The sequence below is a fragment of the Megalobrama amblycephala genome, linkage group LG4 (assembly GCF_018812025.1).
Source record: "Megalobrama amblycephala isolate DHTTF-2021 linkage group LG4, ASM1881202v1, whole genome shotgun sequence".
Lineage (NCBI taxonomy): Eukaryota > Metazoa > Chordata > Actinopteri > Cypriniformes > Xenocyprididae > Megalobrama > Megalobrama amblycephala.
In genome coordinates, this window is record NC_063047.1 from 24996779 (window position 1) to 25014434 (window position 17656).

At 37.4% G+C, this 17656-nt stretch overlaps 1 protein-coding gene across 2 annotated transcripts in view; it reads left to right on the forward strand.

The window, feature by feature from the left end:
• lamc3 (laminin, gamma 3) overlaps positions 1 to 17656 on the forward strand; it is a 142722-nt gene that overhangs the window by 59078 nt on the left and 65988 nt on the right. For both annotated transcript variants that reach the window (XM_048188515.1, XM_048188514.1), the window contains exon 2: positions 1290 to 1594. In XM_048188515.1, coding sequence (XP_048044472.1) covers positions 1475 to 1594 — 120 coding nt within the window. In that variant the 5' untranslated portion in view covers positions 1290 to 1474. The remainder of the gene's footprint in view (positions 1 to 1289; positions 1595 to 17656) is intronic.

Here is a 17656-nt window from a genome sequence, read left to right on the forward strand (position 1 = left end):
CTAGTTCCTGCGTCTCTACGCCTGGAAACTGTTCTCTTCTGGATCGCTTGGACTGGTTATTTTCGTAGAGACTATGCACCGCTGGATTATACTGCACTACTATTGTCTCGTTGCAGTGGTTTAAATAAAGCATTTGGATCTTGTGTTTCTGTTTCATGACAACTTTTTTTACAAAATATTAATCTCCAATACGTGGTTTAAAAACGCTAATTCAGACACCTTTGCTCAGAGACACACATAATTGAGAATGCTTTGACTTTATCTGGACATATTTTCGTCCGGCGGGGCAAAAATAGACAAAATAACTGCTAATATTATGGCTGAAACGTATACTCAATATTAACTTCTTGTTTATTGAATTGTTGTGTACAATATCACACTGCAATCATGCAGTTTGTCTGTATCAGTACAGTCGTGTGATTATTGCTTATTTAGACCTCATACAGACATTTGCCAGCTGTGGGATTTATTAGTGGATGACGACTCTGTGATCTTTTGGCTGCAACACTGGTAATAAGTATAATAGTTTTACAGAGATGGTAGCCAAAACACGGCAGAACAACAACAACTTTATTTTGACTAAATTTAAAAGGGTTTAAACAAAATAACTCTGTGTTATTAGTTATATCTCTTCCAGTACACTGGCTGCAGGAACAGGCCCTTCTGGAGCAACCCAAGGTTAAAGACATCTCAGGAACTCTCCAGTTCATTTGAACAATTAGATTCAAGCAGCAATTAAACTGACAAAGTACCACAAAGTATGCCATTTTCTCAAGACACAAACTCCACATATTCTCTGCAGACACACAAGAAAGCTGCTTTCCTCTCTAAAGTGTCCTTGTCCTTTTTTCCTTTTTCATCCTTAATTTTCTATTGGCTTTATCCTACACTTGTGCACTCTTGATGTTGGCCCATTGTAGATGAAGGATGTACACTGTAAAAAGTGGTAACCTGCAAATATTACCTAAAGAGCCATTTGTACTATATTTATTCCATAAAATTACTTTTGTCAGTATAAATTAATGTTTTTAAAATGGTTGATTCAGGGACATTAAATAATATTTGGATATGGATAAACCAGTTAATTTAAATGTTACTTTTTTTTTTTTTTTTTTTTTTTTTTTCAGTGTAGATGCAAATCTTACATTAACTCAGTTTACAGGTCACATTAATTGTGACCTGGACTTTAATTGTGAGCCTACTGTAACTATGAAGGTACTGAATTTTGTGAGATCTGTCCAGATTAGCACTAATAATTGTAATTACTTTAATGTTTTTGTTTTTCCAAGGCAAGGCCTTTGAGATCACATATGTCCGTTTGAAGTTCTACACCAGCCGACCAGAGAGCTTTGCCATCTACAAGCGTACGGAGGAGAATGGACCATGGCAGCCATACCAATATTACAGTGCTTCCTGTCGCAAGACGTACGGGAGGGACAATAAGGGCTTCATACGTCCAGGCGATAAGGAAAGGATGGCACTCTGCACGGATGAGTTTAGTGACATCTCTCCACTAACCGGCGGAAATGTGGCCTTCTCCACATTGGAAGGACGACCCAGTGCCTACAACTTCGACCAGAGTCCTGTGTTACAGGTATGTCATGTTATTTTACAATATGAGAGTCTGGCTGTCAAGTAATGCAATAGTATGATTTTATATTTAACCCATCTGGATACATCTTCTGGATACATGAACCATTTCTAATGTAAATCCAAGGGATTTACACTGTACATACATAAATATTTACCTTCATGGCTTGTTGACAGTAACTTGAGGATAAGTTTTAGTTAGCAGCTCATCTCCTCAGCCTTTAGATATGTAGATGGTTGTGCTTTGTTGTTTCAGAAGAAAGCTTTAAGGAAAATATACCTCACTGTCAAGCTATTCTAACTTTCAAACTTTCACAGCAGAATCGTACGGCTAAACATGAGTGTTCTCAGCATGCCGTGCTACTAAATACAGCCTGCAACCTTTTCCAAAGATTTCTAGGGAGCTTCTTTCACACAGAGATACAGTCACAGCCATCAGATGAAGTTCAGAAAATCAAAGGTGACAGGCAGCTGCCAGAGCTCACCCAACTGTTTAATACAGTATATGAATACTCACATATATGGGTGTTTTTACAACTTTGGGCATTTTGGTCCTGTAGACCTTTAGAAAATAAACACTTGTTTCATACTCTCACTAGTTTATTTGTCTAACAATTTCCAATTGTGTTTATACATATATGACAGAAAAATGATTTTATTTTTATCAGTCATGAACATTTCCACTGCAGTGTCACTTCCAAAACCTATGGAAGCTTGTTTCCGCCACAGAATAAAGCAATTTAAAAGGATAGTTCACCCAAAAAATGAAAATTATCCCATGATTTACTCACCCTCAAGCCATCTTTGGTTTATATGAATATCTTCTTTCAGACAAACACAAATGGAGTTGTATTAAAACATATCCTTGCTCTTCCAAGCTTTATAATGGTAGTGAATGGCGCTCCTGTTTTTGAAGTCCAAAAAAAAAGTGCATCCATCCATCATAAAAGTAATCCATGCGACTCCAGGGGGTTAATAAAGGCCTTCTGAAGCGAAGCGATGGGTCAAACTCAAGCTCCTCGTATTTTATATCAAAATCCTCTGATATCTGTCTTTAAAAATTCTCGTTTTAGACTTCTAATTCGTGGCCGGTGTTTTGTTTTGCTCTGTCCACTGCGCTTCCGCGTTCGTAGGTGCGTCATGTGTCAGGTCAGAGATTGCTCTTTGGAGTAAGTCAATTTGCGTAGGCCGTCTGCCAGAAGCTTGTTATTTTAGTTTATAAAGATTTAAATATGGATATATTTTTTACAACAACCCATTGCTTTGCTTCAGAAGGCCTTTATTAGCCACCTAGTTCTGAGTGTTTTGTAGAGTTTTGAGTTTGTTTGAATAAAGAAGCTGCTGTATCAAGATCCTGACTATATTCCTTTGTGCTGCAACCAGCATCCCTGACACTACAGTTATAAAGCTTGGAAAAGCTGAGATATTTTATGATATTACTCTGATTGTGTTTGTCTGAAAAAAGATAGTCATATACACCTAGGATGGCTTGGGGGTGAGTAAATTTTCATTTTTGGGTGAACTATCCCTTTAAAACATAATTGTGACTTTTTTTCTCACAATTCTGACTTTTTCTTGCAGTTGAGAGTTTATATCTCTCATTTCTGACTTCTTTTCTTAGAATTGTGAGATATAAACTTGCAATTGCAAGTTATAAAGTCCAATTCTCCAATTCCAATCCAATTTCTCAGAATTGCGAGTTTATATCTCACGATTCTGACTTTATGACTCGCAATCGTTAGCTATTAAGTCAGAATATAAACACAATTCTGAGAAAAATGTCAGTTTATAAAAGTCAGTTGAATTTATATCTTGCAATTCTGACTTTATAACTTGCAATTGCGAGTTTATATCATGGAATTCTGAGAAAAAAAAAGTCTGAATTGTGAGAGAGTTTTTTTTTCCCCCAGTGGTGGAAACAAGCTTCCATACCACACAGTTTTAATGTGACCTTCACAAAAATTTTAAAAATCTGCCATGTTCCTCTCTGGAACATTAAAGTGTGCAAAGTAGTAGAATGCCCATATATTGAAATAGGTACAGCCTAAATCAAACCAGATATGACAAGATATTAGATGGTGAGTACCTGCAAAAAGATCATGGAGAATGGGATCTCACCGCCTCCACATCTATTTTTGTGACAAGAAAATGGATTGAAGGAAAGTGTTATAACAGAAAGGTCATACCAGTTCAAACTGATGTGCACATGCCGCTCAGATTTGTAAGGCAAGTTAATTTTGAATGCAGCATCCCAGAAAAGTATCTTCAATAATAATTAAATTGCATGATTTTTGTAGATAAGATTAAAATAATGACGTTACAAGAGAGCAGAAAAGAATAAGGAGGGCAGGTGTGATTTTGACTGAGTGCTTTATGTGTGGCACGTATTTTTTCCTTTTCATAGTACCGGGAGTGATTCTAGGGTACTGACAGTTCTCGTATTAACTGTCAGTATTTTCTTCTGTTCTTGCTGTAGAGATATTGAAACTAAAACTGCTAATTCACTTGCAGTCTAGCACGCCAAGTCTCTCGTTCTTTAGCGCACAGTTGTAAATATTTAGACATATAAAACAATAGTGCAGTGTTATTACAATTCTCATAGACAGTGTCAGCATTTCTCTGTCCCCCATTCGAGACCAGCGAGTTTTTAGGGCTGGTGTTACATTGCATGTTGTAGTGGAGTTAGGGTTGGAATTAAGGTTAGAATGACAACAGCATCCACTACAGTCACAGGATTCAGTGTGCCACATTGAAGTGGGGCTTGTCCGGAACCCACACATGATCCATTTTGGTGGAAAAGCACTAATATTTGAGGCCCTGTTTGCACCTATATTTAGCGCTGATCCAAGCGCAAATAAATAAATGTTAATGGGGTACATAGGGTCCTTGCCATGCAGTAGTTGAACAGGCATAAAGATATTTGGACCTACTGAGATTTGTTGTGGAAGTATGAAAAGGCCAATTTTAGGTAAAATCTTTTTCACTTTCAATCTTTTCATCATCCTCCATTCTCTCACTGTTTCAAAGAAAAACAGCTAGCCTGTCTGTTTACAAAGATGAGAGCCACTAGAGGACAACCAGAGAAGGAGCAACGGAAAAGAAGGGATGTCATTTTATTTAAGAGCAGAGATAACAGTTTGGCTTCTTGTGATTTAGGCTTGTAGCCGAAAGTGTGAAATAGAATCTCCCTATCACACAGGAGATGAATTGGGTTTTTAAAATGAGGATGTAAGAGGACTCTAGTGGCCCCACAAAAAAAAGAGACGGAACTGGAAGAGAGTGCTTGAGTTGATGTAGTCCAGCTGTTGGGCTTAGGGGTAGATAGTAATCAGCATGTGTATACACGCACACACGCTCACACACCAGTATGTCTTCCACTATAGACCTGGATCCTCAAGGCTAAACAATAACCACTTTATTTAGTGGAGCTTGTTTTTGTTCGACCTGTTTTAATGACTAATATCTCAGAATCCATTTCTCACATACATCTGCATTGCTTCTCATAATGGGCTCTCTGCAAGCGGATATGAATCCTCTCTAGACAGCAGAAGAACTAAGATTCTCCAATTACCCAAATGTCACCTTGTTGCTGGTCTAGTTATTTTAATTCATTTACTTGATTTCCTGTGATCGACATGAGGGTATGCAGAGAACAAGAATGATGGGAATAAATGAGATAAGCTCTGAAAATAACGTTAAATTGCTAGTTTTGTTAAATCAGGCAGAACATATTTATAGTACATTCAACACTAAAGTAGTATGTACTATAGGAAATGGTTTCACAAAAATAAATAATGAATGCATTACGCATACTCAGTGTAAATCACGCATTTAAACAAGCTCAGTGATAAATGATTTAAAGCTTGTTAACGGTAATGATAACTGTATTAGCATTCACACTAACAGATGATAATGTTATTTTCATGTTATAGTTCACAATTTATTTATGCTCTTTGAATGTAATTGCAGTGCATGTGTCAAACTCAGATTTGGATTGGCTCTCATTGTTTTTATCATTTTATCAGCTACAAAAAAAAAACAAAAAAAAAGTTATGAAAGTGCCAGTGATAGAGTTGTGGTGTGGACAGGGATGTGCAAAATACAGATTTGAAGAATTGGTTCCCTTTCAAATCAGTTTGAATTTTCTTTGAATTTGCCACACTTTGCAGGAAATTGAATTGAAATGACAGGAAGTAGAATTTACTGAATTACAATTCAGAGAAATTTAACAGGCAATGCCTTCTGGGAAATGTGTTCATCCAGTCTTGTCCATAAATTTGTAAAATATAAATGCGTTTATATATAGTGTAAAATTCTGTAGGTGACATTTTTAACAGATACAGTGTGTCTATGCCTGTATAGTGTTGTCAAAAGTACCGTCTTCGATACCAAGTCGGTATTGAAATTTTAAAATTATGATGCTTTTAGCGCTTTTGAACGGATTCGTAAACACCTCTGATTGGCCATTGTGTTCATGTGCTCAACATATATCAACAGCACTCAAAGCATCACATTTTTTAAATTTCAGTACCGACACTAGCCTTTTAGGCCTATTCTTTAAGACCTTTTCTAGTTAAAAATTAGTCATTGCATGAATGTCTTTGTCTTCTAATTCACCGTCCTTAATTTCAAATTCGAATTGCAATTCTGGAGCCACTCACAGACATAACTGATGAGCGCATGAACACAATGGCCAATCAGAAGGGTTTAAGAATCTACTCAACAGCACTCAAAGCATCACATTTTTAAAATTTCAGTACCGACTTGGTACCGAAGTCGGTACTTTTGACAACGCTAGCCTGTAAGGCCTATTCTATAAGACCTTTTGTAGTTAAAAATTAGTTATTGCATGAATGTCTTTGTCTTCTAATTCACCTTCCTTAATTAGGGCCCGAGCACCGATGGTGTGAGGACCCTATTGTAATTGCTCAGCCAATTATTCTTCTTCTCCAAAATAAATCACCTTTTTGAGGGCCTAAACATTCTCAAAAACTCATTAAACTTTGCACACGTGTAAGAAGTGGTGAAAATTTACATCTGATATGGGTTTCAGAATTAGGTGTGGCAAAATGGCTCGATAACGCCACCTACAAAATTTCAATTAAGCGCCCTTCGTGCTACATTTCACGTACAGTTATGAAATTCGGTAGACAGATGTAACAGCCCAATACCTAAAAAAGCCCTTGGATGCAAAACCCAACAGGAAGTGAGATATTTTGAATTTTCTCTACAAAATTTTGGCAGTTTTTGCCATTTCCACATGTTGTACTTTAATGAACTCCTCCTAGAGCTTTAATCAGATCAACATCATATTTGGTCAGTCTAATCTAAAGGCCTTTGAGACGTTAAATTGCGAAGATCTAGAATTTTCGCTGAAGGGCGTGTCCGTGGCGGCCTGGCAAAGTTCGATGTTTTGCCATGAAACAGGAAGTTGTTGTAACTCGGGCATACAATGTCTGATCTGCCCCAAGCTTCACATGTTTTATTAGAGTCCTGACCTGAAGACATCTTCATAACAATATTCAGTTACAGTCATAGCTCCACCTGGGGGCAACAGGAAATGACATGTTTTACACTGTGATTAACTCCTCATAGAGATTAAACCAGAAGCACATCATATATGGCCAGTCTAATCTTAAGGCCTTTTGAGATGTTAAATTGCAAAGATCTTGAGTTTTCGTTGAAGGGCGTGTCCGTGGTGACCGACAAAGTCTGATGTTTCGCCATGTCAGGTGAATCACTTTTATGAGGGCCGAAACATCTTCGAAAACTCATGAAACTTTGCAGATGCGTCAGAAGTGGTGAAAATTTACGTCTGATATGGGTTTCAGAATTAAGTGTGGCAAAATGGCTTGATAGCGCCACCTAAAACATTTCAACGAAGTACCCCTGACACTACGTTTCACGTACAGGTATGAAATTTGGTACACACATCTAACAGCCCAATACCTACAAAAAAGTCTCTTGGAGTGAAATCTGAAAACCAACAGGAAGTCAGATATTTTGAATTTTCTTTGCAAAATTTGTGTAGTTTTTGCCATTTCCAGACGTTGTACTTTAATGAACTCCTCCTAGAGCTTTAATCAGATCAACATCATATTTGGTCAGTCTAATCTAAAGGCCTGTATGACGTTAAATTGCGAAGATCTATAGTTTTCGCTGAAGGGTGTGGCCGTAGCGGCCTGCCAAATTTTGATGTTTTGCCATGAAACAGGAAGTTGTTGTAACTCAGGCATACGATGTCGGATCTGCCCCAAACTTCACAAGTTTTATTAGAGTCCTGACCTGAAGATATCTATATGCTAATGTTCAGTTGCAGTCATAGCGCCACCTGCCAGCAACAGGAAATGACATCTTTTACACTGTGATTAACTCCTCAAAGACATTTAATAATAACAACACCATACTGTGTATGGTCAGTCTTAAGGCCTTAGCGACATTTAATTGCAAAGATCTTGAGTTTTCGTTGAAGGGCGTGTCAGTGGCAGCCTGACAAATTCTGATGTTTCGCCATGAATGATGAAGCTGTTGTAACTAATGCATACAATGTCCGATCTGCTCCAAACTTCACATGTGTGATAAGAGTCCTGGCCTAAAGACATCTATATGGCAATATTCAGTTAGTCATAGCGCCACCTGCTGGCAACAGGAAATGGTATGCTTTACACTTTAGTTCACTCTCAGAAAAAACATTTTAATATGCCATGATGTATCAAACATACTAGAAATATGCTAAATCATGAAACACTTGGCTAAGTGCTAATGCATGCGATTAAAGCCAAGAAACAGGAAGTTCTAGTAACTCAGGCATACAATGTCCGATCTGCTCCAAACTTCACATCTTTGATAATATTCCTGGCCTGAGGACATCTACATGGCAATATTCGGTTACGGTCAAAGCGCCACCTATTGGCAGCAGAAAGTGTGGCACTTTGAAATGACTTGGCTATATTTCTCCTGTATTTACTCGCTTGCATCCATGTCGCCCACTGTTCACTGTTTTCCTGATGCCAACGGGTGGCGGTTAGCCCGGGTGCGAGGGCCCTTTCATCGCTGCTTGCAGCTTTAATTTCAAATTTGAATTGCAATTCTTTACACTGATACAAATTTCCATTAAATTCAAAACATATAACATAAAAATTTCAACATATATACATGCATATAATCATGATTGATAAATTACAAATACTTCATAGTATTCTGTCATGATTTACATGCTATTTTGAAGCGAGGGTTTTGCATACATGAGCACTTAATGTTTTACTGTTTCTTCTCAGCCCCACACAAACACACATACTTGAACTCTTGCCTCCATTTATCTCCCTTTGCACTCATTACTTTAATCACTAATTCTTTCACTCTGTAATTAGAACGTGGAAGTAGTGATTTAGACACTCTGTGAAACAGAGGGGAAGTCAGTGTCTTTCATTTTCTTGCCTCACCTCTTATCTAATGTCTGGACCCCTGAATTTTCCACTGACACCAGGTTTCTTTTACAGCACAGCTTCATTTATGGCAGCTGCAGTCTGACCGCTGTGATCACATGCTTCTAGGGGAATAATTCTCACCCCGTGTCCACAAGGAACTGCTTACCTTGAGTTTTTAATTGTGTGTGTGTGTAATTAATGTTTCCTTCCAAAAAAGCTATCAGTGACCAAACAATGACAAAAATGGCTTTTGCTCATAGCTTTTGCTCTAAACAAAACAGTTCAGTTGTATTTGAAGGATTCATTTAAAATGCTTGCTTTCTTTGTTAGCTTTGTTTTGTAGTTTTAAAATAATTTTGTTAAACTTTCTAGCAGGGTATGAGTAGTATTTCTTTTGAATGTTGGTATGTTTTTAGTTATATGCATATGCATGTGACTGTCCTGCAGGCAGCAACAATAAAACTTATTTTAGTATTTACATTTATTAAGGCAATTTGACATCTGTAATTTGTCTGGGCACTGACACTTATATTACATGCAGTCACTTGTTGGAAGGCATCTGACCAGGAAGTAAATGTATATAGTGTTGTATTCACATTCAGCTATTATTTTCTGTTACCACCCAAGCTTTCATAACATTTCTGAAGGTTTTGAGGCAGTGCAGTGCTGCATTTTTGTGATCGTTAACAAGAATGATGGCACAGCACGCTTCCCATTTCCCCTCTCCGTCACTTCTTTGATGATTGATCATTTTTAGCTTTCAAAACTCTGTCAGATTTTTTAATAGTCAAGCTTTCCCTAATGGCCTAGTTGCCCATAGATTTCTGCTCAGTGAGGCGTACATCGACATGCTGATTATAAAGCAACCCCTGATCAATACCTAAGCCAGTTTACATGGAGGTGGTGACAAATCTTAGTGACAAATCAGTATCTTTTATTTTTTGTTTGCTTGTCCACTTGGAGCACTCTTATCTTTTTTCTTGTTCTCTCATTCTTTGTATTTCTCCATCTTCACACGCCTCCTTATTTTAACAAGAAAATGAGTGCGAATTCACTTCTAATCTGAATCAATAAAGTCAAACCCTTTCATTACCACACACATCTCGCTCTCCATCTTATTTCTCTCACTGACATATTGTTAAATTAAATTGTGAAAAGGGAAAATGACTCATTTGACTGGCCATTTACAACTCATAGTTTTTTCGTCAGCTGAAGCAGCCTGAATTTTCATGGAGACGAGCTGAATTCTGTGAGCCGACCTTTGTATATGTGGCAGACACGACTTGTGAAGCATGTTCTTCATTATAACTACTTACCGTTTTCAGTCTAGACAGATACCATTTTAAAAACCCCCAAAAAAGCCCCCAAAAAAAACCCTTCCACAGTGAGCCTTAAATACAAAATCAAAACAAAACAATAACCCATAAGGCTTTGCCACAACGCAAACATGGATATGCACATTTATTTTGCTTTGTGTGTCAAAATGAATTGCCAAATACACAACAGGTAGACGATATATTTTTCCCCTTAATCCTCAAAGAAACAAGCATTAACACTTTCATTTCACTTTCAGCACGGGACAGCTACAACTTTTGTGTGTGCTACTGTCATCATTACAAAGGCAAACATTTTTATTACTACTTTGATAGTACACTTTTCAATTAATGTAATTAATTTTAGTGTATTTGGGTTTATAATGGGTCTGGTTCTCCCCTTATTGATGAACAGGAATTGTAGTTTGCAAGTAAAGCTGCAAATTCCTACATTAATTTCAACTGCCCTCGTAATAATCCTCTGATACATGCAAGTGAAAATCTATTAGGCAGTATCTTAACAAAAGTGCTTTTCTTCCTGTTTTCTTCCATACAAAAAGTTGCATCGTATATGACATAAGCGTGCTCCGGCCTGGAACATTAAATGCAATGTGAGTGCAGGCCAGCGGGGGAGGGGGGAGGGGGGAGGGGGACAATCGCGCTTGGGCTCGGTTCAAAGCAACCGTGCTTAGTGTGAGCAGTGTTGGGGTAGTTACTCAAAAAATGTAATTAGTTACTAGTTACTAGTTACTTCTGTAAATTGTAATGAGATTACTTTACTAGTTACTGCATTTGAAAAGTAACTTCACTACTTATTACTTTACTTTTTCTTAATTTACCGTGTAGATACATGGACAAACATCATAGCCCTATCATAACTTAACCTTTCTGCATAGAGTTTATTGTATAAATATTGAACCATATGAAAGAACAATAACCCAGTCTGCACAAAGAAATATGCCTCACCGTAAAATCCAGAAACAACAGGATAAAGAAGGCTATGGTGGGGTCATTTTAAAATGGTGTCAACACACAAGATTCAAAACACAGGCTTTGAATTGCTAATTCAAAAGTGAAAGCATAATGCTCACGGCCGCACGGGCATTCATAACGGCACCGCGCAAGTGGACACGCACACGGTTACGCCCGTGAATGCATTTTAATGATGGGTTCATTAATGATGAGTTTATTATTATTCTTAATAAAAAACCCAACAACAAAACAATACAATCAATGACAAACTCGCTTAAATAGGCGCTCAGTCAAAGGTGAGGCAAAATGGGCAAAGTGAGGTGCGACTCTCGTTCAGCCCACTTTGAATTGAGCAGACGCGTTCAGTGTAACTTGGTCACATGCAAAATAAAGAAATAAAATATTAAGTTTTGTTGCCAAATTTAGATTTTTTTTATTTGATTAGTATTTAGTCTATTTGTTTGATTTGTAATGATTTAAGTATAATTTAATTAATTGCTTGTCATCAACTTGCAATTCCCTCGCGAACCCCCGTTTGGGAAACCCTGTTTTTTTAGAACATTATTTTACATTCATTTCTCGGGTCATGCAGCCAAGCTACAGGTATCGCGTTTATTTTGTTTTTCCTTTTTTATTTAAAGGGCACCTATTATGCAAAATTCACTTTTACATGGTTTGACCATAAATGTGTGTTGGCAGTGTGTGAGCAAAACCACCCTAGAATGAGAAAAATCCACCCAGTGGTTTTTTTACAATCTCAATAATTCATAAGCACTGTCTCAGAACGCCCTGTTCTAAGATTGCTCTCACTGTGACGTAGAATTGCGCTAAGCCCCACCCACGTGGTTTGATTGACAATCTGGTTTTGGCATAGACCCCGCCCTCGGTGATCGGTCAACCGTCCTCCAACGACAGCCGGTAATGTCTCCTAAGAAACATTAGTGTTCTGTTGTGGGATGTAATAATGAACATAGTAGTTTCCGCTTACTTCCGACATCAGAGCCACTGAAAACGCAGTGGATGGATTTTATTTACGAAGGAAAGGCGCCACTCAAAATTCCAAAATACGTTTATGTTTGCGCGAATCATTTTTTGACTGACTGTTTTGAGAACAAGGGTCAATTCAAAGCAGGTCTTGCTTCAAAGTTAATCCTCAAGTGTGGATCGTTGCCTACTGTTCGCGATCCAACGTCACCTCCAGAAGAAGTAAGTGTATTTAATGTTTTTTGAGCAAATAGTCATTTCAGTCGATGTCAGCCAATTCAATAACAAATGCGTCTAAAGTTGTCGTTGTCGTAGAATGTCTGTGTATATAATTTAAACCTTGTTTGTATAGTGTGTATCCACACGTATATATATATATTTTTTAAAGATATTGTATTAAAAACTGTGTATGTTTTCCGGGATGGTCTACCATACATGATGGAGTGACTTGAAGTTGTTTCATCCGTCTTGTAACCTTTGATACAACAAATAGCGTCAGACAGTTTTATGTAACGTATTATTTTTTGCAACAATTACAAATGTAAATAAATTAATACCTGTTCTATCCCCCTGCAGCATATATTTTCTGGTTCTGTAGCCATCTTCTCACATTTGCCACATAAGCACCTGTACGACAAGTAATGTCAACATGACGCAACCGTTCCCTCGCATAAATATAATTTCGTTTGTACTTAGCAAACGTTATCACAGTATTTGTGTTTGTAGTTTCAAAAAATTGCGCGAACGTTATCACAGTGTGTGTGTGTGTGTGTGTGTTGCACGTTTTTTTACAGTCTATGGTTGCACACCCATAATTGCAAAGGGGACGCGATTAAAACTCTATAAGTACATAAATGTATCAAATAATCATTCAGAGACGTCCTGCTCCATTATCAATTGTGTTTCTTCTGCCGGAGTCTCTTCATCATCTGGGTCTGATTCCGGTTCAAACATGTACGGCTGAATACAAAACAGCAGGTCTCTCACTCTTAGCCATTCTGCTTCTACCGACTGTTTATTGCCATAGGTATGCAAGTTACGTCCTCATCCAAAGGCAGGGCGGGGATATGCAGCTCATTTATATTTAAGGTGGTATACACCAAAACAGCTCTTTTTAAAACAGGCCCCAAAAATGACATTTTCAAATGGTTATAATAAATTAACTGTGGGGTATTTTGTGCTGAAACTTCACAAATAAATTCTGGGGACACCCAAGACCAATATTACATCTTGTAAAAAGGGGCATAATAGGTGCCCTTTAAAATATTCACAAACTTGTTAACTAGGCTATATCATGAATTATATATTTTCCGATTGTCATATATGTGGAAGTGAATGTGTTTTGTTTAAACACCTTTATAATGATCATGTTAGTTGATAAAACAGAGGATCTGTCGGATTTACATTACATAAATTCATCCATTTTTCCCGAAATAAACGTAAGTGGCTGGTGAACTGGGATAAGAAAGTAAACTTTAAAGGATTATCGCAGCTTCCATATGAGTGTATGGAATCTGCATTTAACAAACTATAAATGTCTTTTTTTATAGCCTAGTCTTCATTCAAACGTCTGAAACCTCAAATAAACATGTGGTTGAAAACTTAGTTGTGAAATATGAAAAGCACAGAGCGCGTCAATCTCTGGCTCAGCGCCAGCAGCGGGAAAGCAGGTTTGAATTTAGCGTATTGAACGTTCTTATCACAACGGTGTTATCGTACACATTAAAAAAGTTAAAATCGATCGGGTGAAAGGGGACAAATTGAAATTGAGGGGGCACAAATCAGATCTGAGGGGGCAATATGCCCCCTTTTGCCCCCTCGTGGCGCCGGGCCTGCAGAAACTCCGCTCCAGCAGATCTCTATGGCAACGGCACACATACAGGCACACGCATGCATGCACCACTTAAACAGACAGAACTTTACACACAGGCAAACACAGCTTGGGTAACGCAGGAAAGCGTGTTCCTATAGTCTAGTAAAGTAGTGTAGTTACCAATATTATTAGTGTAATGCGTTTCTTTACTTCGTTACCCAGAAAAGTAATATCGTTACTGTAATCCGTTACTTTGTAACTCGTTACCCCCAACACTGAGTGTGAGTACACCATTATGAGGAACATCACAAGAATTTTTTCATACAAGAGCTGACAAGTCACATACCGCTATGCAGCATTTCAAGAGTAAACTGGAGAAATACAATTAGAAAAAAAAAAGCAGAAGAGTGCAGAAAGAACAAAAGCTTCAGTGTGTGTACGTGTGTGTACCATATTTTGGGGACACATTTGTACCCAGAAGTGAGCTGAATTTGACAAAACCTCCTTTTAGGGCATTCTCATTTGTAAAAAAAAAAAAAAGAAAAGAAAATGGTATAAAAATAAAGTAATGTTATTTTATTATTATTATTATTTTTTTTTTTAATTTTAAGAATGCAGAAAGTTAGGGTTAGGGATAGGGTGTTTTTTTTCTGAACTTTGTCTAATTGACAGGTTTTATTTTTTCTTACATGTTGCTTTTAATTAGCTACGAATCAAATACGCTTCTGAACAAAAACCAATTATTTGTATTCTATAAAATTTTTTCTTATATTTTACTAATGGCAGTTTTATTGATTGGTTAATGTACTACAAACATGTGTGCATTAAGTCATCATGGATTTTATACAATGTAAAAATAATGCAATTTTTATCACAGAATAAGGCAGAAAATATATTTTTTATAGTTTCTATAAAATGTAAATAGTTGCCTTTCCAGATTTCATGAAAGTTCACAAGTCATTAATTTATGAGTCTGTTTTGAACTTTCTGAGAGAGAGCGTCCTCTAGCTTCAAGTATGAATGAAACATACATTACACGAGTGTGTTTAGCACTTCATAATGCTTACATCGCCTCATTTTGGTTAAGAATAAAACATCAGGTCATCAGGTGTAGAATATCTTGTCTCTTTGAATTTAAATCTGGATTTATTCACAATGGCCCATGAAAACCTCTCACATGTGGGAGACAAAATTACATTTTATTAAAAGTCCCCCGCATTCCCCACATATTCAACACCCGTGCTTGGCAGGTTTCGATTTAAACAAACTCTATAGTGCGATTGCTCTATTAGTCCAGCTCATTTGAATAATTGTGAATGCTGCCATCCAAACCTTGGTGCACACCAAACAAGTGGACTGAGACACCTGAAAAGGTTGGTCTCAGTCCACTTCCAAACAAACTCTAGTGTAGTTCGACTGAAATATGAACGCAACACGGACCAAAGACATCTAAACGAACCAAACACAGGACATAATGTCACAAGATACCACCTTAAAGAGGACAGAATGCTCAATCATGCCTGTTTTTTCTTGTCATAGTCGCAATGTTGTCCATTACAGTTCATGGCACGGTTTAGACTCTATTACATGATTTCTTAAAGGTGCTACAGAGGATCTTTTCGTCGACTGAGAAACCAAAGACTGTTAGTGAGTTTTTGAAATGAGCGTATGAACAACCCCCCTTCTTCACAGCTCATTTCGAGGGAACGCCTCCCAAAACTCGTGCATGAGTATTGGAACACGAGTGTTTACCACCGGCATTCGCTGTGTCGTGTTAGTGGATTCATTATGTGAGACTCACCGCAGGTAACTCATAATCTGCAGTTTTTACTCCTGTCTCCTGACAAAAACATTGTATGCGGCGCCTGTAGAGTGTGGAAAGTTACTAGAGCGCGCAGCCGTGCACGTCTCTCACAAGGAACGTCATGGCAGTGATTGACAAGCCAGAGGGCCAATTGGCTGATGTTTTTAAAGCCCTACCTCGTGCACAGATGATGTATATTAATATTATTCCTTTCAGTGCACCTAATAAATAGTCTTTTATCAGTTAGTAAAGACAGTTTCAAGTAATATTGCAAAAATGTGTAAAACAAAACATCCTCTGTAGCACCTTTAACTCTTTGCAAGTTCTCAGCTGGTAAAATCACCATCATATGTAGGCACATACTAGGAGGGCATTAAGCCCAGCACACAGCACTGTTTTGGATGTTAAAGTTCCATTGCGAACTTTACATCATAAAAGTTTTGTTTTGTTTTTAAATCTTTGGGTGCTGTTAAAAATGACACTAAATGAACCAGGACAAAATGTATCATATTCTTTTTTGGTTTGGACCGAACTACAAAGTATGAACACTCTCTAAATTATTGAATTGATTGACAGCACTTGTTTCATCAGTGGCCTGGGGCTGTTTATTTTTTGCCTAAGGTATTGATTTTGAATTTAGCTTTACCAGAGGCTGGTATTGTACCAAAGCCAAAAGTTTTCTACTGATCAATTCTAACCTATAGGCCAGGCATATTAAATAACTACTACTATAAACCTCCTTTCTTATGCTATCTAGTTGTGTATTTGAGAAATGAACATGTTATCACTATTAACATATCGTACTAATATTGTAAGATTAATTACAGTTTTAAAAAAAGGCATACCCTGACACATGGTTGACCCTTATTGTCTCCTCTGCACAACCATATTTTATCAGGTCTGACGGCAACAGACGGCATCCTGCCTTTGATATTAGCATTAAATCCTAGAGTGTCTCCTACTGTGCTTTCTGTTGAAAGAATTTAACAGACAGCCTTTTCCATTCTTAAACCTCTCAGAAGGAAAAAATGAGAGAAAAGGAAGGGAGTTTGAACTTCAAATCAGATGACAGAGACAAGAGGCCCCCTGGGTTGTATTTCAATTCTGAGAATATTTTCAGAGAATAGGAAAAATAGGAAAAATGCTCAAAGAGGAAAAGAGCTGCAGATTAACTGTATGCCTATACAGTCTGCTATACAAACCCCCCCCCCCTTTTTTTTAATGAAAATTGTAGAAAATCTTTAAATGTAGGTGTTCTCATTTTTAAGTTTATCGACAGTATTTTCCTCATACTGTCTTAACCATTAATGTCTATGAACCTAAATCTGTCTTGTTTTGATGACCATTCTGTTATCTAACATTTGATATCTTTGTCAAACATTAGTTTCATTGTTTCTAGCTAGCAGGGTAGCTTGTCACGGGGTGGTACAGTCGGGTGCTATTGTAACACTGCGTTACAATTGTCCCTGACACCATCAAAATAGTGTCCAGCTTAGTAAGAACATCAAAATAGATTATTTTTTCCAATAATTTAAGAAAAGTGTTTTTGGCAATCTGGGGATCCATTTTCCTGAGTAGACCCTGTACACTCTCTGTTCGCAGCATGCCGAGGTTCAGACCAAGGAAAACAGCAAGGGGAGTTAAATAATTATTTTGAATAATATGGATGTAATGGATATTAAATAGTCTTAACTATATCTATATTGTCCTAATATTGAAGGTATTACATATGCTGTTACAATCGCCCCGCATG